This window comes from Melanostigma gelatinosum, assembly GCF_949748355.1.
Source record: "Melanostigma gelatinosum genome assembly, chromosome: 14".
Lineage (NCBI taxonomy): Eukaryota > Metazoa > Chordata > Actinopteri > Perciformes > Zoarcidae > Melanostigma > Melanostigma gelatinosum.
Genome location: NC_136647.1, coordinates 12,001,946 through 12,026,527, shown reverse-complemented (window position 1 = coordinate 12,026,527; position 24,582 = coordinate 12,001,946). Strand labels below are relative to the sequence as shown.

The 24,582-nt window shown below is 43.1% G+C and overlaps 2 protein-coding genes across 3 annotated transcripts in view; one reads left to right on the top strand and one right to left on the bottom strand.

The window, feature by feature from the left end:
* The window catches only part of LOC306788066 (replication protein A 70 kDa DNA-binding subunit-like), a 31,061-nt gene extending 14,537 nt beyond the window's left edge, over positions 1 to 16,524 (bottom strand). The window contains exons 1-10 of the mRNA XM_079283394.1: positions 16,301 to 16,524; positions 15,930 to 15,980; positions 15,573 to 15,651; positions 15,231 to 15,339; positions 15,039 to 15,130; positions 14,870 to 14,953; positions 8,683 to 9,007; positions 6,591 to 6,693; positions 6,407 to 6,475; positions 3,971 to 4,163 (exon numbers count right to left, since the gene is read on the bottom strand). Of these exons, the coding sequence (XP_079139520.1) occupies positions 3,971 to 4,163; positions 6,407 to 6,475; positions 6,591 to 6,693; positions 8,683 to 9,007; positions 14,870 to 14,953; positions 15,039 to 15,130; positions 15,231 to 15,339; positions 15,573 to 15,651; positions 15,930 to 15,980; positions 16,301 to 16,333 (1,138 nt within the window). The 5' untranslated portion in view covers positions 16,334 to 16,524. The remainder of the gene's footprint in view (positions 1 to 3,970; positions 4,164 to 6,406; positions 6,476 to 6,590; positions 6,694 to 8,682; positions 9,008 to 14,869; positions 14,954 to 15,038; positions 15,131 to 15,230; positions 15,340 to 15,572; positions 15,652 to 15,929; positions 15,981 to 16,300) is intronic.
* An 8-nt stretch (positions 16,525 to 16,532) lies between these two features.
* Positions 16,533 to 24,053, top strand: smyd4 (SET and MYND domain containing 4). Of its 2 annotated transcripts, none has more exons than XM_079283393.1 (10): positions 16,533 to 16,853; positions 17,115 to 17,259; positions 19,348 to 19,437; positions 20,063 to 21,062; positions 21,417 to 21,662; positions 22,285 to 22,499; positions 22,603 to 22,750; positions 22,875 to 22,991; positions 23,399 to 23,522; positions 23,659 to 24,053. In XM_079283393.1, exons 1-10 carry the CDS (start codon positions 16,717 to 16,719, stop codon positions 23,780 to 23,782), a joined length of 2,346 nt encoding a protein of 781 aa, XP_079139519.1. In that variant the 5' UTR covers positions 16,533 to 16,716; the 3' UTR covers positions 23,783 to 24,053. The 2 variants fall into 2 exon arrangements, with proteins under 2 accessions (XP_079139519.1, XP_079139518.1); XM_079283392.1 differs by having other exon boundaries at positions 22,603 to 22,753.
* The last annotated feature ends 529 nt before the right edge of the window (positions 24,054 to 24,582 follow it).

Sequence of the window (24,582 nt, the reverse complement as noted above, 5' to 3'; positions counted from 1 at the left end):
TCTCATTGCTACGACATGAGTTAGATAGTCTGTGTGTACAATTATATTTCTACGATTGAACCTTTAGTCTATAAATGACAAATGGTCATGACTTTAAAAGAGTCTCCTTTTACATTTACAAAACAATTTCATCCATTTGAAACGCAGCCAAATGTAAGAAGCTGTAAGCAGCGGGGGTTTGTCATTTCACTTGATGAATAACTTACAAGTTGCCCTCAGGAGTTTTCTTGTAGACAAGCAAAGTTGTGTGAACTTTCAATGTTACTTTCCAATACACACTGTTTGAGACTTGACAAATGTGTTGAATGCATTTTCTTATTCATGAAACATTTGCAAAGCAATTTTTTTATATTGCATTGATTACGTCCATGTTTTCGAGCGTACAGTCGTGTTCCTCGTCTTTGTCGCCGGATTGCCGAGGTTCTTTGCCGCCATCCGCCGATCACTGAATCGTGTGAAACATGCGGCCGACATATGTATTGCATTGTGTGCGACCCACTCGAAAAACATTGCTCCATAGCACTACTGCTCGTCACAGATTCCACAGGGCTCAACAATGATCACAGTTGTGTTGGTTCATGTTCCGCCCATCATCTCATGGCGTCAGACCCAATGCCCATGCGTTGTAGAAAACGATTGGACGGAATTATAATAAAGTTTGCAAACCAGTCACTCTGAAAATCATCCTCCTGTCTGCTACTTCTGCTCACCTTTCTCTAAACTCTCTCCCCCTCCTCTTCCTCCGTCTGCGCTCTCTCAGCCCCCCTTAATTCCATTATGATTGAGACGACGTCACCCACCTCTGAACTCCATTATCACCAGAGGAACAGGCTGACAGTTCTCATTACCATGTCATAATCCCCTATTTAACAAAGGAGCAGGAAGAGCGGCGGTGGAGGGAGAGAGAGCGAGCGAGCGCGAGACGACACATGTAACGCTGCCCAATGCAAACACACTCCTCCGGGTAGAGGCCGTTATTGTAGGAAGGTGACGAAACGGACGTGCGATCACATGTGCAAACTGTGCTCATGGAAACTAGGGCAACGTGAATAAACGATAATTTATTCTGTGATCGGATAGCTCCTGGTTCAGATTAAAAAGAGCCAAATTTAGAAAACCATGTTTGTATTTCTCAAACATAAGTCCTCACCCTCGAACTTGCATACGGACCAAGACCAGTTTCTTAAAATGACACCCTCTACAGAAACGTCACCGTCGTACCATATGCATCATGTCACTGAAAATATTGAGCAGAGTGCCAAAAAAAGCGCACGTTGAATCGCTAATTTCAACCCCAATCTGTACTTGGACCATCCTAATTTACCCGTCACCGAGATAAGACATTCCCGTCAGGCACAGAGGGCAGACACTGCAACCAACCTTCACGAAAACAGTGGAACGAGCGTTATCCTCGTTTTATCTCTCCTCTTTACCATATGCCTGAATTAACCTTCCCTCTGACCCCGTCATAACGCAGTCTTTCAGGACACCTGGTACGTAACAGACCGACCCGTGCCTGTCCATTAACGGTGTTTTTTTAAATCTATAACTTGTAATTGCCTGGGTTGACAGAGCTCCTCTGAGTGAATTGAGTTTAAAAAAGGACATCACAATTAACTCCATAATATATATATATACAACTAAAGCTTACTGCAAAGTTAATATTTTGTCGTCATTAACATGTCGGCAAATAGATGGAGATCTTTTAATTGGAGTAATTCGGCACAATCTTGTACAGTTCAGTAGTTGTGGGGAAACTCCAGGTCTGTATGCAGGTCGCTGTTGAGTATGTTCCTCTGTAGCATGCAACAGCGTTGAATCCCCTACTGTAGGCTATCATTTTCTCTCATCCAATATCTCCATGACCGCCTTTCATATTAGTCACGGACCGCTTTGCTTTAGAAAGACCTCGTTTAGCATTTCACTTCACCTCGAACCATTCCCTCTTTACTTCTGCGCCGATCATCGGGAGCTGTACTAATTCATATTTCAATGTAGCTCCTCTTAGCTACCCTGATCTCCCTCGTCAATGTGTTTCTGGCCTGGTTGTACAGGATCCTGTCCCCACTTCTGTAGGCCTCCTCCTTGGCCCGACGAAGCTGCCTGAGTTTTTCAGTAAACCAGGGTTTATTGTTGTTGAACGTGCAGAAGGTTTTAGTCGGCACACACATGTCCTCACAAAAACTGATATACGATGTCACAGTGTCAGTGAGCCCATCCAGGTCTGTAGCAGCAGCCTCAAAAACACTCCAATCAGTGCAGGCAAAGCAGGACTGTAACTCCAGCTTTGCCTCGTTGGTCCATCTCTTCACAGTCTTCAAACAGTGATCAGAGAGTCCCGAAGCGGCACGGGGTACTGAGCGATATGAGTCCTTTATTACAGTGTAGCAGTGGTCCAGTGTGTTTTTGTCCCTGGTGCTACACTTAAAAAGCGCACACAGGCCAGTTGACAACATTTTGACAAAGGTGAGGATTTGTGTGTTTGTATGAGTGTGTCTGAACTATAGAACACCATCTAAGAAAGGAAATAAATGACCAAGTTGTGTTATATTTTTTTGATTGCTTGGTCCGGTTGTGTGTCGCACCCAGACCCTTATAGGAGGTGGCCCATTGTGAGCTTGATCCCTGGGGATGATTGGGCCCGTTTATTAGGAATTGAAGGAATAAGGCGACCCAGCCCTCCAGCTCCACAGGGAGCAGTCAGAGTACCCCCAATGGAGCTCCAGCAGCCAGGGACAGTGCGGGGCGCGATCGTCATTGAGAATTCATATTGAGGTGGCGGAGTTGTTTTAGAAAGAAAAAAAGAAAAAAGTAAAAATTAGAAAGATGCGGGTGTGTGAAGGGGTGACTACGTAAAAAGAATACAAAAAGGAAGATTTAATATTCATGACAAAAATCAATAAAGGACAAAAATGTATAAATAAATTGTATTTTCACTTGTGAATGAAACCAACAGCTAACTAACGTGACAGTCAGCCTTACCTGGCATTTTTATGGGTGTAGATTTATGTAAATGCACAAATCTCATACATGCCCTCATGAACATATCAGAATTAAACAAGCAACTATCTATAGAGCGATGCCAGCCCAAGGGAGTCTATTAAGTCGAGTAAGCTGTCGAGCAAAACATTATCGACAGCCTTTTTACTCTTCACACAGATACCAACACAAGCCGCTTCCTCACCTCACCGGACGACTGCGCTACTCGCTGGGCTGTTGATGGTCTTTGCTTATGATTTTCAAAATCGATGTGAAATACATGGCATCCATTCAGGAGTGTGGTAAACATGTTCCTGTTACTTTCCACCAAAATCAATCTCTGAATGAATTTGTAGCAAAACAAATTAAACACGGTTGCTGGATCAGTTAATTTCCTAGTTTGGAGCGGGAGTGAGTCATGTCATCATCTGAGCCAACGCAGACTGTTGATTGGGTTTGACACACAGCTTTCTCAATCAGTTGATTATGAATGTTTGAGCCTTTGTTGCAAAGATGAGCATGTGAACAAAACTATTTAAAGCTCTTCACTGTTCTTACCCCAGCTGTCCTAAAGTGCTCACTCACTGTTACAGCTGAGATGGAATAATGCAAAACAATATATATGCAAAAATATACACAAAAAACTAAAATGTCTTCCTGTAAAACAAAACTAAACACGACATATGCTTACATAAGCTTGTACCAACCACTCTCAATCAATAATACGACATCCATTCAATCGATCTGCAATGTTTCGGGACAAGGCAGGCGAGTGTGGAGCCACAGTCCAGACATTCTAAGCCTGCACACTTTAGCGGTCCAATAAAATGCAAAAGGGTTGATTTTGAATCCCTCTTGTAACCGTACACCACTCAAATATTCTGTTTCACTGGGGGAAGATGCTCTAATTTCTGTTTTACTGAGACTTTAAATCGTTCTTTCATTGGGAAATGGTAGAAATGTGTCTCGTTGGTGAAGATTCTTCTCTTACCGATGATGGTGTCCTTGTCTCTGTTCCCCAGCTCAGCGATGGGCACAAAGTCACAGTGCAGAACGGGGATGTCTTGACTGTCGTCACATGGCACGATGGACGACTGAGCGTGGAGGGTCATCTCGTAGTCGTTCTTCAGCGTGGTGTACTGTTTGTTGGCTATCTTCAGGGTAGCCTTGGTGATGAAGTACACCTACGGGGAACGGGCGAGCAAGGTGAGTTAGACCCGATCGCACTACGACCACTTTATAGATCCTGCAAAAAGGAAATTACCACCACAACAAAGCTTCTGTTCCACCAAACGCTTTTAATACCAAAATGAAAAAACCCTTGAGGTCCAGCTAAGATGCAGTGTCATATCAGGCCCATCACTTCTCTAATTCACCAGAAAATAAGTAGCAGCGAAGAGCAAGTCTGCTAACCAGCACAATTCATGCTCAATATGCGAGGCACACACTTCCTCATTTGCTCTTCAAACTCTCCAATATCCCCTCTCACTACTTCTCAGTTTGTCTCTCTCGCTCTGATTTACCCTACACAGAGATAGGAGCATGAAACTAATGTGATAAGCATTCCGGCTGCTCAGAGCCAGTCACACCCACTCACTGTTCTGTCAATACTCGGATCACGAAGGGAAGACGGATTCATTCCTTTATTTATCTTCCGAGGGCAGAGGGCACAAATTGGATCTGGGGCCGTGTTGGGAGTCACTGCCAGTGGCTGATACCTGAGCCAGTGTGACTAGCAAAATGATGGCCGGGGGTTAATTGAGTTATTAAGCTCTGTGGGCCAGACTGGGTTGAGCAAGAGCTTTAACATACAGGAACATGCAGAGGGCTTGTTCTCGGTGGTCAGACTGAGCGCAACCCAGTTTAGCACAAACAGTCTGTTGCATAAACAATAGCCTGAGCCGAGTGATAACTCAAAAATGTTGGCATCTCTCACCGTCTGCATACAGATATATATTTATACACACACACACATCTGTATCTTGCATTTTACTTTTTGTCACTTAATTGATGGTGTTTATTTGTTTAACCCCCTTAATATCTACTGAGTGCTTGACTTCACGTGGAAAAGCATTACTACAAGGTCCATTTGACAGCTGCACTATTTCCTCAGAAGTATTAATAAGGTTTTATCAAATATGAATTGGTCCTTAATATTCATGATTATTTCAAGGATCCTACGGTCAAGGTCAGAAGTCAGCATTGCTGTCAGTTATGTAACAGCAGATGGAGCTGGTGGGCATTACATGCATTTCTAAAAAAGGACAGTAAAGCAGATAGTTAGACAAGATATATAAAAAAAAAAGGACCCTGTGGATGAAAGATGATCTGTTAACGAATGCTACCTCCAAGAATTTGATATTCAGATCATTAATATAGCAACATATTTGCTGTAGGGTGTCCCTGTTCAGTGCAAAGATGTATTGTGGATTCCAGCTGAAGCGAATATGAAGCTTCGGCTGCCTGAATATTTCAAATTGACAGGCTTTTCAGAATGAAATTCCTACTTTGCGTTTAAACGGACAGCGTCTCCATACTGAGTGGTGCCTGAGGGATACATCTTGGTAGTGACATTGCCAGGACACACGATGGCTACAAGCCTTCACGTGACCACCACTAGGATCTAGATACTGACTTAATTAGGCTAACTGGGATTGATGAAGCCTCATAGTATCTTTAGAATGCACTTCAGCGCAGAAGATTGGATTTTTTTTTCTCCCCGTATCTTCCAATGTAGTCGCTACAAATGGATCGCTTCAATTTCAGTATGGAGCGGAGGAGTGATGACAGTGACCCATACACATTCTAATCTCAGTATCAATTACTTATGTTGAGGAGAATCTCTAGAAACCCATCCGCCACGGTGAACACAGCCTGCAAGACAGGCAGCCATTTCTGATACAGTAAAAACAACTTTAAGCCAACGCTTGCACAACAGCAAAAACAATACAGACAGCTTTGAAGTCTTCTCACGCTGCTCTCCACAGCATCCTCCATGCCTCATGAATCCACTCAAATGCTCAATGTGTCTGAAACGCATATATTTCTGTAAAGTATTACAGCACTTCACAACATCCTCTAATACTTGCCTCTGGCTCATTCATTGGCCAGAAGTCCCGCAGGCATGAGAGGGTTTTGCAGAAGGGTTTATTATGTACCACTTTACCTCGGATAAAATAGTTGGAGGAGTTGTGTGTGTGTGTATGCATGAATGTATACATACATACATCTCCTCCAACTAATTTATCCGAGGTAAAGTGGTACATAATAAACCCTTCTGCAAAAAAAATAAATATATATATATATATATATATATATATATTATGTAACGCAATACGTACAAAAGTTATCATTTTTTAAGTGAAGTTTCAAAGAAGCTCTTCTCACTTCAAGTGAGGATGGATATGGGTGAGTGGGATTTGCTCACCTTGCCTTGCTCCACTAGAGAGAAAAACCTGTCCACCTCGTTGTTGAAGGCTGTGATCTTGATTTCTCCCTGTTGACGAGCACATTTCCATTAAACGGATAAAAACCAACGACGGCCATGTGTGACGTATGTTGACATGCATGCACGTGAAGAGATATTGAGGCGTCTCCGCTCCTCTACTCACACTCTCATCCACCATCTCAAAGGAGAAGAGCTTGCCCTCTCCTCTGGAGTTACTCCAGGTGCGGATACTGGATTTGTTGGAGACTCGGGCTCTGATAGTCCACCTAAGGATGTACACGGGGCAGACACTTGTAATGTAACACTAATAATGAATCAGTGCTCACAAAGTACACGTCAACAAAACTACACAACCGAAACATCCCAGCATGTCCTACTCTTTTCCAATGAAAGCAGCTTGCAACACTAGCTTCAAAAGTTGGTAAATCTAGTGAGAAAGTTGTAGAACACCGACGCAGTAGGAAACACTGGCAGCGCTTCTGGTCTCCCTCCAAAGCAACTCCCCCAAAATTACCATTATACACGTAAAACTATCATATTTTAAAAGTGATTTGACAGGTTTATTATAGTCTTTATAGCCAGGTTGTTCTTGTTTGTTTGTTGGGATGGAAGAGAATTTCAACAGATAACAAAAACACACATTACCTTCCCTAGCTTTAAATGTTACTTCTGGTTAGTGGGCATGTTAACAAATGTTTTACTCTGTCTATCATGTTTTCATCAACAGATTCATTTCATGTGACTGCACACAGAACACTTAACAGAAAAAACTAAAATAAAAAATTACAAACGCTTTTCTTTGACCAACACATGTGCAACTTAACCACTTAGAGTTGCAGTCTAAAGGTCAGCGCGTACAATGAAGAACGCTGCAGAGACACTTGCTTCTTTGTTAATGAGCGCCACACTCAGCTCACAGTCACCAACGAGACACACACACAAAAAAAAAATCCGAGTCTCTTTTTAAAGTTCCAGGAGAGAAAAGAAAAAGAAAAACATATCCAGCAACTTTCTTTTCAAAGAGTGAACGCGGTGTTGTACATCTGCCAACTCCTGGTTGCATTTAAAATGTGCTTCTTGTTTCCGTTTTTAACAGCAGCCAGCCAAGCTCGGCAGTTTACGCAGCAGTGAGCTTTTTGACTGCGTTGATAATTGTGCAGTGGAGGATATTCATACCATAACTTCGCCTGCAATTAAATCCCCTATCATGAGAGCAGCTGCTGGCCCAGAGTGAACCCCATGCCCTGCTCAGTGTGGATAAGACTGCTACACCAAGGTTTATGGCAGCCAAAAGCCAATTATAGTCTGCTCTAGATGCTATTACTCAACACCAGCAGAATGGGATGAGAGAGCCATGCAAAGGGCCATGAGAACATACACAGCATCCCTATATAATCCACCGAGCGAAACACTTGGTGTCACACAAACTCTCGCACTTTTCATTTCACGTAAGCATACGTGGAGGAACCACAGCTGCTGAAGTCATCGGTTTTACTCACTGTAGGTACTCCCCAATTTCAAAATTAGAACAGTCATCAGTTTATTACAACACCTAGAGGCACAGTTATCTTTACAGCTTCCAATTTCAAACAGGGCTACGTTTATCACAGCCCATACATGGAGGGAGAGTTGACAGGGTACCTTTACTCCGATCTGAAGAGCTACACCTTGCGCTTGTCTTTTTGTGGCCAACTTTAAGGTCAGAGACTTAAAATGAAACGATAAGAGGAGAAGGGGGGGGGGTGGAACAGCAGTAAAATGTAACCCTGGAGGAGGTAAAGAAATTGTGAGAGGGAATGAAGAAAAAAAAAAAAACGAGTTTGGCCAAATCCCCAACGGGCCAAATAACAGAATCAAAACCTCAGCAGGAGACCTTGAAGACCCTGCAGTACCTGCCTTTAAAGTGTCCGTTTCTCAGGCAAGATCGGTCATTTCATTTCATTGGAGATGAGCTGACGAACATGCACACGCAGACATCCACAAGTACATGCACGTACACATCTCCAAACATGCCCTCAAGTACTACTAAGAAAAGGCAGCAAACAGGCAAGTGGAGTCGCAGCATGAGAGGAAATAGCTCAGCTGTTGAACGAGCAGCAGAGGAAAGACGGCGTTTGCTTAGATTTTAGGAGGAAATACATGCAAGTCGTAACTATCCACCTCGAAGTGAAGTCGTGTTTAAAGACTTTTACAGATACCACACATGCATGTGAATGCAGGCGCATGCAGAAATGGACACATACACTTAAACTTACTTGGGTAGGTAGGGGTTCAGGTCTGCAAGACTAATCACTTTAGATGAAGGACCTGGAGAAGTGCTAGGTGAGGCCTTCATGGGTGAGGCCTTCATGGGTGAGGCCTTCATGGGTGAGGCCTTCATGGGTGAGGCCTTCATGGGTGAGGCCTTCATGGGTGAGGCCTTCATGGGTGAGGCCTTCATGGGTGAGGCCTTCATGGGTGAGGCCTTCATGGGTGAGGCCTTCATGGGTGAGGCCTTCATGGGTGAGGCCTTCATGGGTGAGGCCTTCATGGGTGACTTTCCCACAAAACCTTTTTCATGGCCTCGGGGAGGAGAAAGGGCTGCAGGGAAACAAGGTGAGATACTTACTGCACACAAGCACTCCAAATGTACAAGTTGACAATTTAATAGGAATAAAATATTAGTACATTTATTGAACAATTGTTCTGTATTATTTATACAAAACTTAAATATCTTCAGGTTTGATTTTAACTGACCAATCACTAGAGATGTCGGGGTTGTTGTCCCATATAGACCCGGTGTTTATTCTGAGTACAATGTTTTAGATTACGTGTAAGGGTTAAAGATTCACAATGAATTGAAAAGAAGTGGCAGTCGTAGCTTAACGTTACGGTACATACACAAATGAGGAAGACTCGAGAAGAGTAAAGAGGGGCCGTGACTCGCCGACAAAGATGCAGGGAAACAGAAGCTATGCCAGAGTCTCTACTAGCCGTACGACAGTTAAATAATACATTTTTTCCAAACATCAAAGCAGAGTGCTGTTCGGATTTCAAAGTAATACTTTTAATCAATTTAGAACAGTCTTGTTCGTCGCTTTAATGTCGCCTGCAGCGGTCTCCAATGACGTATTTTTTAGTCCTGTGTTCCTGCGCTCTGCTGACAGCGGCTTGACACTGGGCGTTACCACCCATGGCGCTGATTGGCTAATCGTTGTTCAACCTCGTGGCTTGATCATTTTTTTTTTAATGGCTAGACCGCTGTTTCATGTCACGATGGCGGACAAGTCAGTCAAGTTGAACACAGTGGAGTGGGCGGATTCAAAAGGTCTGTCACTACTATTCCATGAAATGAAACAAATAAAAGACTCTACTGATTAGCATTACACTATACCATTGCAAAAATGCTACACATTGTTCCTCCTGTCAAATTTGGTGCCCATTACCCCAAATGCAAGTTGACGGCCAACAAAATGAGATTCAGATTTGCTAGTAGCGGCTAATGTGGGCTCGAGCCGACGGCCTCAAGCAGAAACGAGGTGCGTGTTCATATTCTTTAAATCATTTTTCTTCATCGAATGTCTAAAAGTTTCTCAAACTGTGAGCTACGCATTTCATCAAATCCCATGTAAAGGTTATGAAGCTACCGATACGTATCCGATAGACCTACCAGTTCACCAGGCGCCACAAACTGAAACACTTCAGAAAATGATTTCAGCGATTATAAAACACCAGTGATACTCTCACCTCATCATGTAAGCAGCTGCCAAAATGATAAGCTGCCCGAGAAAGTTAAACTCTCCCCACAGATCTCCCTGTAGAGTTACTCATCTCCCTTTTAATAACATCAGTTTGTGCCAAAGAATGAAACCGTTTTTCTTCTTATGCAACACGGCCAATCAATTATTCACTTCATAATTACTGTACTTGTGCCTTCTGGTAGAAGGAAAACAAATAATTAAGATTAGTTGTCAGAATATCAATCAAGGACCTACACATTTATTTGTAAATACTATTCTTAACCTGTAAAGATTTCATATTTAGTTTGAGGTTAAGAGGGTATTACGCTCATTTTCAAAAAGGTAAAATGGTTATTTAAATATATATTAAAGTATGTATGAAGCTCAGATGCTTTTTACAATCAATCATAATGTATTCATCATGGTGTGTAATAAAAACCCTAATGTCTAATCAATCAAGCAGAGCTTTTTTTATAACAGTGTCCTCGTGTTTAATTACTATATTTATATCATCAGTCATGGTAAAGTGTGCGCGTTCTCTGAGACCCAATATAAAAGCTCACATACCAAAAGAAAAAAAACACAACTACTAAGAACAAAGTAAAGAACAAGTTCCCTTTGTTTCAAAAACAACTTTCTGCCTTTATATTTATTTTACTCACGATAATGCCAGAAAACTTTTGAGAGTTCGAGGCAGCCCACTGAATCACAAGGTGTCATTCTCACCTCCCACGATAAAGTCGCATCAGCCCCACCATCAGTGATTCAGGAGAGACGGTTGGCTGTTGTCAAAATATATCGCCGGCAACGCCTCACTTTGGCACGATCATATTGAGGAACAGCATTTGCGGGAAGAATTGTCTGGGATAAAATAATGTCATTCCACAGAGACCCCTCCCCCGATATGAGCTCCTGTACTGGAGCACAACAAATACTCACCTCTATGATACCCTCCTTTGCAGGTGTGTGCTATATACTCCTGTGTGTGTGTGTGTGTGTGTGTGTGTGTGTGTGTGTGTGTCATTCCTTGGGGAAATCACAGCTTGAACAGCTATTTTCAGGCGAGGAGTAATTAACATCAATATTCATACACACGCAATCCGAATGGAGTGTTTAGAGGGAAGAAGCAAAAGGAGAGAAAGAGTTGATAGGTGTTGACTTGGGGGAGATACTATAGGAAGAGAGAAAATTTGAAATCTAGAGACAAGAAAAAGGCAATAAATAGAGAAAGCGAGTGTGTAAAAGTGTGTGTGTGAGCGAGAGAGAGGATTGGAGGGAAAGAGTTGCGAGGACAAAGGAAACCTGCAGCGAACAGTTAGTGATGAATAATTAATATATTTTTAACTGCACTTCAACGAGTGCAGATCTCTTTTTGGAATTTGAATATCACCTGCGAAACAATTTGAAGGTAGTCTATTTCAAGGGCTGCTGCTGCCGATGAATATTTAAATGAGAACACAGAACTGTCAGTGACTACTGTGTCACAACCTTTGGCGCTACACCGAATGCTGGAGGAGGAATAGCTACAAATTAATTTCAGAATACTAATACAGAGAGTCAAATGTTGATGTTACGTCGCTTGTGACTGACGGAGCTTACAAGGAATGCCATAAACGACAATCAATGCTAAAAACATCTGAAAATATATTCCTTCAAACACTGCTGACACCACAGAAAAACTGTTATGACCACATCCTCTCACTCCAACGATGGCAGAGGTCAGACTTCACTACAGAGCAGAATGCCCGGAGGTGACAGGGAGTGCTTTCCAGGCAGCTAATTACACTTTCTCCTGCCCCTCCCCTCCCATACACTTATTCTTGCCCTGGAAAATAACCACGGTCTTCATCAAAAGACGATATGTCTCGGAGAAGACGAGCGTGGAACCACAGGCGTATCCTCTAAAGGCGTATCTGATGGGACAGAAAAGGAATAGACAGCAACATTGTTGCATAAATGAAATACGAGAAACAAACGGCACCAACGTCAGCTCTAACCTTTTTTAAATATTTAACCGGAAAATAAAATCTGAATCGCATAAGAATCAGAAAACAACTTTTATTTTCTGCCGTTCTGCTTCAAGTAAATCTTGGCTCAAGAGCAGCACAGTTGCAGTTATTATTAGTCCTGTAATATCCAGCCTGCGCAGGATAAAGCTACTGTACCTGCAGCCTTTCACAGACAAATTGAACATTTTACTGCGCCATCTTGTCCGTTCCATTCTTTCAGCAATAAACACATTTATTTGTCCATTGACGGTATTTATATCATGCCCTGATGCAGCAATGGATCAGTAATTGCTACTGGAGCAGCAGCCTTCTCTTAAAAATGACCCTGAGAGAGCGAGTCTTTGCTGAAGGAGAGTGAAGTCTTCACACAGGCTGGAACCCAGACACTTAGAGAAAACAGCAGCCTACCCAGTCATTACATGGCCCCGCAGCTCATTGGAAACACTTCATGTGTTGCACTTAGCAATCTTGTAAATGTACACGAGTGTCTCGTTTTACTGGAAAGGAATCAAAAACATTCAGCAGGAGAAAATACTTTGAGATGTTAAGGATGCCGCTCGTTTTGGGCTCTTAATGCAGGACCATGTCATCAACAGACCAATTACACCGAGGAGCAGGTTCTCTAGATCTGGAGGGAACTCTGAGGTAACACGATTCAAATGATTTAAACTAGGAAGGAGTCTGATAACCTCCTGAATGCTAAGCCTCATCCTCGCTCAGTCAAATCTCTCTGTCTCTGTGTGCATCACTACGAGGGGATTCAGTCCACAACACAATATTCATGAAGCCATGAACTGGAGGAGCCATCGGCCCACACAAGCTCCCTCAGTCACAACACACTCACACACCTACACACAATATGTACCAAGCACTCATTATCCACCCACATGCCTACATCCTCCACCGAGGAGGACTGCCGGGTACGTTTCTGACACATAACAATATCCATGTTGATGCTGAGAGCATTCGGTGGTCTAAAACAAGTGAGTGAAACAAAGACCGAGCTAATAAAAGAAGATCCAATAAAACACAGGCTACTTTAGGCATGATACATGGCACCAGCCCTTTTGGCAGAGACCCAAGCATTATTTGGCGGTCCTGAAATACGGTTGGTGGTAAAACAGTGAAAGGTGCGAGTTATGGACTCCACTAGCCGCAGTGGCCAGTGGGCAAGATAGTTTCCTGCTCTGCTGGCAGAGCAGTAAATATGATAAAAGTGCACAATGTCAGAAGAGAATAGCGCACGTCGGCTGAAGGAACTGCGTTCTTCCACCTAGTTGTGAACTCACTCAGACGACATCCTTTGAACACCTAAGAGCAATGAATATCAACAGGAATGAAAACCAGGATTTACTTGCGAGTCCATAGAGCTGGTTTAAGTGCGCTGCAGTAAACGCGATTGAAAACTGAACAAGAAAACACTCGGTTGGTCCAAAGTTATGGATGCAGAACAGTATTGAGGTTAAAAAAAAAAAAAGTATTGAAAAAAAACAAGCGGAGGGGATTGCAAATCAATAATCAGCACATTTCTCTCACAAGGTAAGTAGCTCCCTCTGCTGGTTACATAAGAGTTCACCACATTATTCAGACCACAGTGTTAAACAATGTTGAGATCTGAGAACAGAGTGAACTCTTGAGAAGCAGAGGGGTTCCAAGAAACCGAGACAATTCATCATCTAACCGTGAAGCTCATACTTTCGTCCAAATTCTGTTGAATTTGGAAATCCTAACTTGTTTTCCTGACTTCCTATTATTAGTCATTAATACGGTTCGGTCTTCTATAAGCAGTACATTTGAAGAGTCTTCTGCATGACGTCACAATAAAGAACCAATTCTGTGACTTCTCGTCAACAAAACTGTATTCAGCTTGAGCAAAGGCCTAATGCTCAAATTAGATCTTGTTTGTATTAGTGAGGTATTTAATTGCTGTAATCGGGCACAGCAAATGAGTACAATTAATCTATAAGACATGTAATATCATGAACGGAGAGCTTGAGGGCCTCTGGGTGCAGCAATGTTTTGCTGTTTAATGTTTAATTTATTCAGACATCTCTGCTTTGCATGCAGTTGCTTGGGGAAAACATCCAGATATATTTTTAGTACCGGTATCAACACTATTTCTGCCATTGGCTAAACAAAAAACGCACAATAGAGATTTTTTACACCTAAGTGACTCCGATAACTTTAGCAACCTCTGTGTCTGTCAGCGTTGTATCGAGTCTGCATCAGCCTCATGCTACTCTCTTGTACATGGAGAGCAATGGTTCAGCTGTTGCATATTCTTGCTATATCTAGAATGTCAGTGCAGTAATCAATACGTGTGCGGTTGAGAGATACAAGTTCATCCAATTTGTTTGCTGTAGAAAAGTTTCTACATATATACACACACGTGTCTACATATATACACACACGTGTCTACATATATACACACGTGTCTACATATATACACACACGTGTCTACATATATACACGTGTATACATACACACATATACACGCGTATACATACACGTATATATACGCGTATACACGCGTACACACGCATACATACACATACATATACACATATATACATATACACACACACACACACACACACACACACACACACACACACACACACACACACACACACACACACACACACACACACACACACACACATACACACACACACACATGAAATCACATACAAAGTCTTTGCTGTGACACTCACTGTTGTTGTTCTTGTAGGAGGGTCCGGGTTCTGCAGCAGACGGAGGGGATGCCGGGACAGACTTCTGTGGAGATGATGTCTTACCTGCAGGTTGAACAAACACCATAAAGAGACCTGCAGACGCTGTTCATTACCGTGACTAACTTTATGCATTTTAAAAGAATAATACCAGCTATATTATACAGAGTGGGATTTCCAATCTTCCCTCCGGTTTTCTCCGCCGATTGCAGAACCTCCATGTCCAGCACAACCACCACATGCCTGGAAGAAAGTTACAATAATGCCAAAAGGGGAATTACACGCAACAAACAAACATGGAGAAGGGAGCAGGAAGTAAGGACATGCAAATGAAACCACATACCTGCCATCTGACAATATGTTCCTGATAGTCTTCTTCACCATACACACACAATTAGGTGCCAGGATGTTCTCTTCTGGCAGATGGTTCAATTTTATGGCCAAGAGGAAGGCTACATACACAAACACATACAAATGTATTCATGTACAGCAAAAAAAAAACAAAGTTACGTATGCATCATTGGTACTTGACCATCTTCTGAGGTGCACATTTGCTTAGAGCTACTGTCGTTCTTTGTAATTTATGATATTACCCTTGTTAGATTTAACACACGTGTCTGTCAACTTGCTACCAAAAGGCCAAACCCACAGTCTGACTGTTTATTGGCTTCTGCAAATTACTCACAAGAACAGGAGTGCCTGCCATCACTCATCATGAGCCGGAACCTGGTCAAACCAGAACCACTGGGGAACCACTGGATGTTCTGACAAACACGGAGGGAAGGAAGGGTTGTAAAAGTAAAAACTCTCATCATGACACTAGACATTTGACAGATCCATGAGGATGTATTCATTCTACCACCCTGTGTACAAACCATATATAATCACAGTAATATCAAAGATAATCTTCATATAATTACATTCAGCTGAGAAGCTCTCTCAATGCTTAATTGATTATCTTTGGATATTAATTAACAATAGAAATATTTCAATACAATACACCTGGATTGTTTGGTAAAGTGGACTCTCAGAATGTACTTACCAGCAGCTGCAGCACGACATCAGTGTCCGATTGTGAGCTGTTGAGCAGAGCCTGGACAATAACATGGACTTGTTAGTTTCTACTGCCTCACACTACCATCGTTTCTACTGCCTCACACTACCATGCTACTAATACAAAGTTATAGTACAACATTACTAGAAAGATTCATGAAGCGTTTTGTACTACTGTTAAGCAGTAGTGGACAAACAGAGCGGGACTAACGTTACATCAGACTGTCCTGGTGTTGTGAGTTATCTCATTAGCTGGCATTGCTAACAGCTGCAGCTAGCAGATCCACACTGCTAAACACTATAGGCTGGTACTGAACAAAAACAACGTTTATATTCAGTTGTGTACATTTGTATGCTTACTTCAACTGCTCCCTCTGTGAGTTTTACACTCATGTCGCACCGGTAAAGTAACGTTAGCTCTCCAAGCAAGCAGAGTTTGGCTTTATTTATGCGTCGAGTTAGAGGTATGGAACCTATCGCGAGAAGAGCGACACAAACGATATTTCAACACCGGATATGGCACATTCGTGCCTTCAAAATAAAGGAGTACATGTGCGCGGCAGACATGATTGCTCTTAATGTAAAATTGGAAAAGTAACTTAAGTTACCACGCTAATGGTACTTGAACAACACACTCGGAGGTATATTTTGAAGGTTTTGGTGAGAAACTCCCGTTTCAGTCAAGCTAACTTGATAGTCGTGCTCCGCAGACGCGAAACGGACTCGAAACAACCCTGAACTGTCCACCGGGTACTCATGTGGTTTACTTGTAGTTCATGATGGATCTTCCGTGCGTTCAGTGGCAAGATCATGTTGCACAGAAATGGATCGGACTCGACCCCGAGCTGAAGGAAACTTTAACGTCCCAGCTTGAAGTAGATGATCTTTTCAAATGTGCCCTGACTCTGACAACGTGAGTAGCTAACGTTAGCTTACTCCTCTAGTTTGTTGCTAATGACTTTCCAGTTTATATCCGATCGATCTGAAGAGTTTTGATCACGGCAATGGCGTTGTTCTTTGGACCCATTGAAGCCATTTATATTATATTGACTCGAATTGGTTTTCAGAACTTGTCTAGGAATAAACAGTAAACCCACGCTTTCCTGCTGCTGGAGAATATTTGGATCATAGAGAGACAGTTTCTCTGTAATTTGTCTCCGTTTCTGTTTCACAGCCCAGATGATCTGGACTTTGTGCGGTCGATCTCTTCAGGATACTCTGCACAGAAGGATGCAGAGCTAGCAGCCACATGCAGGGAGAAGGGGAACTGTAGCTTCCAGACCAGAGACTACCCTGCAGCCGCTCTGCACTATTCACAGGTGACGTGAAGATATTCTTCTATTGCTCCACATGAAAATATAAACTTCAATGATTCTACAATTACGCATTAAATCAAGAGAAAGGCCACTATTCAATTCTATGATATTATGGCTATAACTATAACAATGTGAATATAATGTCCCTGTAAACTGGAGAGACAGCGAGATCCTTCTTGTGGCACTGGCACCTCTGCGTCACTCAGCGTCAGTCTGTGGCACGCAGCGTCACACAGCGTCCCTCTCTGTCTCTCAGCGTCCCTCTCTGTCACTCAGCGTCCCTCTCTGTCACTCAGCGTCCCTCTCTGTCAGTTCAGCGGAAAGATTCAGCTGTGGCACGCGAGCATAGTTCGGCAATTGTCAAGAAGCTGCGGAGCTGAGGGGGCGGAGCCACATTTCCTGAGACATTTCCTGAGAACACCCGTTGTTGTTACGACAGATCAACTTCCATAAATCAGTTTTATGATTTTAGTTGAGTCACAGGAGCCCCCTGTTCTCTGTATGCACCCTTAGAGTAAGTACGTTGTACTTTTTTGTTTCTCATTCATTTTATTTCAGTATGATTTTGCTGCTTATGCAACAAAATGGAACATAATACACTTTCCAAATTATTACTTTTATAGTCACTTACAACAATCGGCTAAAATAATGAAAATAAATCATCCGTTTTAGAATCATTTAAAAGTATATATTAAAATTAAGACATAAAATGTCCAATCCAAAAATACATGTTTGAAAATATCTTCACTCTTCCTCTGCTTATATGTATATGTATGTCAGTAGGACATATGTTAACTGTTAACAGTTTACAGCATACTTAAATAAATATAAATAAATACAAAACACACGCACACTTTGTACACACACTGCAGCAATTCTTTTGCAGGAATATGAGCATATTTTCCCCCTCTGGCATCAATATTGTGATGACTTCCATAACAGTTCAACTACGTTTATTTAACACAAGTAGGAAATGGCATTTAACACATGTAGCGTCCAAATCTTTAGCAGTAAGTAAACCTTTAGTTGACGCGTGTTTCTTGTCTTTTGCACATATCTCACACCGACGCCGCTCGTAGATGAAAAGCAATACGTGTTTTATTGATCCATTTCCTTCGTACAAGTCAGTCAATCAACTTCCTTTCTCCTAAAAGTATGCTGATTACTTCGACCTACTATACGTATCCACAGGTTATCCACGTAGATCGTTCCCTTTAACACGTTTTATAACACGATCCCAAACACGTATTGCTTTTCATCTACGAGCGGCGTCGGTGTGAGATATGTGCAAAAGACAAGAAACACGCGTGACAAGAATCGTGTTTGTATTTATTTATATTTATTTAAGTATGCTGTAAACTGTTAACAGTTAACATATGTCCTACTGACATACATATACATATAAGCAGAGGAAGAGTGAAGATATTTTCAAACATGTATTTTTGGATTGGACATTTTATGTCTTAATTTTAATATATACTTTTAAATGATTCTAAAACGGATGATTTATTTTCATTATTTTAGCCGATTGTTGTAAGTGACTATAAAAGTAATAATTTGGAAAGTGTATTATGTTCCATTTTGTTGCATAAGCAGCAAAATCATACTGAAATAAAATGAATGAGAAACAAAAAAGTACAACGTACTTACTCTAAGGGTGCATACAGAGAACAGGGGGCTCCTGTGACTCAACTAAAATCATAAAACTGATTTATGGAAGTTGATCTGTCGTAACAACAACGGGTGTTCTCAGGAAATGTCTCAGGAAATGTGGCTCCGCCCCCTCAGCTCCGCAGCTTCTTGACAATTGCCGAACTATGCTCGCGTGCCACAGCTGAATCTTTCCGCTGAACTGACAGAGGGGGACGCTGAGTGACAGAGAGGGACGCTGAGTGACAGAGAGGGACGCTGAGTGACAGAGAGGGACGCTGTGTGACGCTGCGTGCCACAGACTGACGCGTGCCACAAGAAGGATCTCGGCCCTGCTGGTAAACTGGTTGAACATCAGATGTACTGTACATATAAATTGTTTATAATTTGCACGATGTAATATGCACTAACAACCCGCTTCTCTGTCTCCTCGCACGACAGGGCTTATGTTTTGCTCATCAAGGTTCGGAGCAGCTGTCTCTGTGCTTTGCCAACCGCTCTGCTGCGCTCTACCATCTGCAGCGCTACCAGGTAAAATGGCAACATCTTCACCCGTTACAGAACGAGACAGTGCTGTACTTGGGGTGTCATTAAAAGCTGCTTCTTATTTGTTGACTGAAAACGGGCGTGGAGACATCCAACGGATTGTGTGATCAAATTCAACAGCACTTGATTGCAGGAATCCTGCAGGGGAAAATCATCATGTTTTAATTCTATGTAAACAGTATCTCACATCCTTAACATGCTGCAGATGATTTGCAGGAGCACATAAATAGGTGATTTGATAATAATATCTCAGTATTTATGTGAAAACTATTTTTAACTTGACCTTTTCACATGTATCATTGAGTGTCCTGATAATAATCTATTCAGTGGTCTTTTGAAGTTTAAATACAACAGTAATCAGTAAACACTCCTGCCATTACGTTTGTAACAATGACGACTCGTTAGTACCACTGAGTGACCCACAGAAATTGCTTCATCATCACTTTCTCAGCCTTGTCAGGTCTGCATCTCTGGTTTAGGTTTTTATCTGTCTTAAAGCTAAAATGTTGACTCAAATAAGTTATGAAATCATTAGTCATCTTTGTTTTACTCACAATCTTAGATTTTGTAGTGACTCACACACACACCACTTTTTCTGTTTTTCTCTCAGGAGTCCCTTGATGACATTGACAAAGCTATAAAGAATAGCTACCCCTCTCATCTTTTACACAAACTAGAGGACCGTCGCACACAATGCCTCAAGCACCTCTCTGTAGGTCAAAAGGCAAAAGAGGATCATCACAATCCTGCCTCAGAGAATCACAAAACTCCAGACAGAGTAAAAGGGGCATCTGTTGGACTTCTCACATTTGGGATTTGTCCTCAAGCTGCTGTTGGCTTCAGCTCGGAGAGAGGTCGACACCTTGTGGCTGCAGAGAGAATAGCAGCTGGGGAGGTGATCCTTCATGACAGGCCGTACAGCTGCGTCCTCATACCAGGGATGGAGGAAGTGAAAGGGAAGGGAGGAAGACAGCACGCAGAGAGAGGAGTGTTGTTTGGAGTGGAGCACAGGCGCTGTCACAGGTGTTTGACGGAAACACCGTGTCCCGTGCCGTGTGAGGGGTGTAGCTACAGCCGGTACTGTTCAACTTCCTGTCAGCGAGACGCCTGGGAGGAGCACCACCGCTGGGAGTGCCCGCTGGGAGCAGATCTGAAGACGATGGGTGTGATGTCGCAGCTCGCTCTGAGGGTAACTCTAAAGGCGGGGTTAAAAAACATCCGAATGGCCAGAGATCCAATCAGAGACGAGCACACGGAGTCGGAGCCAAGCGGTCGAAACGGAGAGTCCAGTGATCCGTGTACTTCATACTGCGGGGACTCGTACCCGAGCGTCTTTCACCTGCAGCACCACCTGAATCGTCATAGCCCTGAAGTGCGTTTCCTGTGTGCGATTACCGTAGCGACACTCTTCGTAAAGCTAAGCAAAGCAGGACCCCCGCCTGCCTCTTGGGACCTTAGTGGACCCTCAGGGGCAGACAGACAATCACCAGACCAGGAGGGAGGTATCGCAGATTGGAGCTCGAACCTGTGGCCGCTGGGAAGTGCAGTTCTGAGGCACATCCTGCAGCTGAGGTGTAACGCGCAGGCAATCCTCATGCAGCAAGATACAGGTTACTGGTTTCACAAGTGTTGTAAGCTTGCTTCACATTGAGTTTTGTCACAATGAAAAAAAATCATAACTATAGTACGTCAGAAACATGGAAGCAGTTTGTTCTAGTGATGCACCGATCTGACTTTGATCACAGAAGACTTTAGAAAAATTTAAACATTTGAGATATTAGAACAAGTAAATTTGGGGAATTTTGCTTAAAAATGTCAATTAACCATGTATCTGACCAAAGCTGTTGCCCTAGCAGCACGTTGCCAAAGAAAAAAAGAAGCTTTTCCAATGATTGAATCTTCAGCTTTGAATGTTCTTGAGTTGCACAATGACCTTTTAGTTTTCTGGTTCTTCCATCTTACAGGAGCAGCAAACTCACCAGTGCAGTCCAGCAGGGAAATCCGCATTGCCACAGCAATATTCCCAACTCTCAGTCTTCTGAATCACTCCTGCTGTCCCAACACCAGTCTGGTGTTCAGCACTGGAACCAGTCTGTCTGCAGACTTCAGTGAGAGTGTGACGGAGCACAGAAGCACAGCCCGCGGAGTCACTGTGACTGTCAGAGCATCCAAAGCTATCACTCCTGGACAAGAGATCCTGCACTGCTATGGTAAGAAAATCCTATGAGTGCAAACGGATTGTTAGGGCGCTGACATATTTCTGGTTTCTGTTTGAAGTCCTTGTCGTATTGGCCAATCACGTTCCAGCAGGCTTTGGCTGAATGCAGGTTAACAGTCCATGTGGAGAGCAAAAGAGGCGGAACGCATTGGCCCAAATGCAATTTCAGAGCCCACCGGCTATCGTCTGACGATGATTTAGCTTCTTTTTTTTTTGGTGTGAAATTAGCTTGTAACGTGGCTACTTGTGGAACAATCTGGTCGTACACGTCATCGCTCAACTCCAACTCCAGTCTCTCATGTCCAGTTGCCAAATGAAGTGTAAACAACGAGCAGTGCACAGAAAATAAGTCTTTGCCCGGACACCCGCTGGCTACGCTGTGACCCCGGAAATATAGCCCCTTGCCCCCAGAGGCTGATCAGACAAACCGATAGCCCATGGGTTCCGGGAAATATGGTCTGTTTCATTTTGTTTGTCACCCAGCCCTGATGCAGCACTTCCAGACACCACTCTCCACGGAAATGACTGTGTCGTTGCTTCCAGCGGTGTTGTTCTGTTACTTTCCTTCTGTGAGTTATTACTTGTGGAGTTATCCTCCCTCCTCCCTCCCTCAGGTCCACACAGCAGTCGGATGGCAACCCGACAACGGCAGCGTCTCCTGCAGGAACAGTACTATTTCCTTTGTCGGTGTGAGGCCTGCACCCTGCAGCAGCAGCAGCAGCAGCAGGAGGAGGAGGAAGATGAGGAGGAGGGCAGACAGCAGGGGTCGGGTGTTGGAGGCAGTCCTCAGTCTGGACTCCTGTGTGGCAAGTGCAAAGGATCTCTCAAAGTAGGCGTTCATGAGTGGTTTTGTTTATGTTTTCTTACAATCATACATGATTAATTGTACTACTTATTAATGAACTCCATCTTGATTGTTATATGAATTTCAGAAGAGCAGCGAGGACGGAGGAAACGGATTTATATGTTCGCAGTCATCCTGTGCTCATCGCGTGTCTTTATCTGAAGTGAGCCGCAGGCTGCAGGAGATCAGGGTCGACCTGGAGAAGGCCGTGGACCTCATGGAAAGAGAGAAGCCAGGTGGTTGTGAAAAACTACGTCCAAATGCTGATCCAGAATGCAGATTCAGTAATGTATCATTAGCATTTGTTCAGAAGGTCTTTGCAACATCCCCGTGTTATACTTCTGCTCCTCCCTCCTTCAGATGAGGCTCTGAGACTGTTGAGAAGGACCCGGAGTCAGCCTGGACTGACCCTTGCAGAGACACACCCAGTACAGGGGGAGCTGGAAGATGCAACAGCTAGAGCATATGCTACAATGGGTGAGAATGATCATGCATGAGCTGTGTGGTTGATACACCCCTACTGTTCTGTAGGTTACGGCGCACTTTTACGATTCATGGACATCGCTACGAATTGGATAAGCTTGTTAACGGTTACTTCATGGAAGGTTGCCACTTGTAAAGGGCTGGCTCTAAAAACCCAATGCACTCTGGGGATTTTATTAGCTTTGACATGCTCCAATGGAGTGCTAGAGATGGCTCACTTCGGTGATTATTACATTTTTCAACAAGATTCCACTACTCTAACGCTCTAGCAACCAGCAGGAAGACAATGCGGCTGCTTATTTTTAGGTCAAAAAGCCAGAAAAGCAATAACGTAATTCTCACGTCCCCCCCCCCCCCCCCTAGTTCTCTTACGGCTTTTTTCTTTTCTGCTTCTCCTGTAGGTGACTGGAATAATGCAGCCTCCCATCTGGAGAGAAGTGCTGCAGCTATTGGCTCCCAGTACGGAGAAGACAGTATTGAATTGGGTCAACAACTCTTCAAATTAGCTCAGCTGCACTTCAATGGGTGAGTGAGTTGTACAGGGAACATTTTCAGAAAATGCTCTTTTCAATGTCTGAAACTGTCCTACCGTTGTATTTCTGTTGACTGGCATGATGAGAAGAAATAAGAGATCTGTGTATCTCTCCTCTCCGTCTCACAGCGGTGCCAGAGGCCCGGCCCTCTCCGTCATCCCCAAGGCCAGACAACTCCTCTGCCTTCACGGTGGCCCTCTCTCTCACCAAATACAAGAGCTGCAAGCTATGGAGGACTGTCTACAGGGGTAGTCCTACATATGCACAAGATCGAAAATCTTCACAATATAATTCATTTTTAACTCTGAGTGATACAAATATGCAAACATTTCTGATTGTGGCCACTTGTGTGTGTGTATACAGGTACTATTATACTGATATACTAATTTAGTCGGTATGAAATTATACAGTTTTAGAAGTGACTTGCAAGTCGGCACAGCCACCAAATGACCGCATGCATGCATGCAGTTGATTGTGGCTCTCTGACCTCCTGGTGTCTGAATGTACCCATCAATAATTTCAATTTCATGCTTCAGTGGTAGTCTTGCAGTGTGAGGCAACTTATCCACCAGGTACTTCCTGGGTATGCATGTACTTCTCTGAATTAAACTGAAGTAAATGTGTGTGATTTTTGTGATTGGGGGCATTTAGTTTGAAGCCAGTCAAAGGTCAGTCATGGTTTACACTGAAGCAACTAAATCAATCGATTAAATCTGCAAATACCTTCTGCTACGACATACACATACAGGTAGCCCTCTGACCTTTAGGTGGCAGCAGTTATCCACCGACAAATTCAATTTCATGCTTTGGTGACCGGAAAGCCAAATGTAGCTCTGACCTTCTACACCTTCAACTTAAAAGTCGTTATGACTATTATCATTATCGCTCAAAGTCTTTACCATCTTTTTTTTTCCTCTCTCCACTTGTAATCAATTGGTAACCTTCTATGTAGCTGGTGGATGTAACAGGAGATGAGTGAAAGCTCCTGTTGAGACAATAAAATCTTGATCACAGCTGGACCTCCTGAAGCCTCTGCCAGTTAGACATCAACA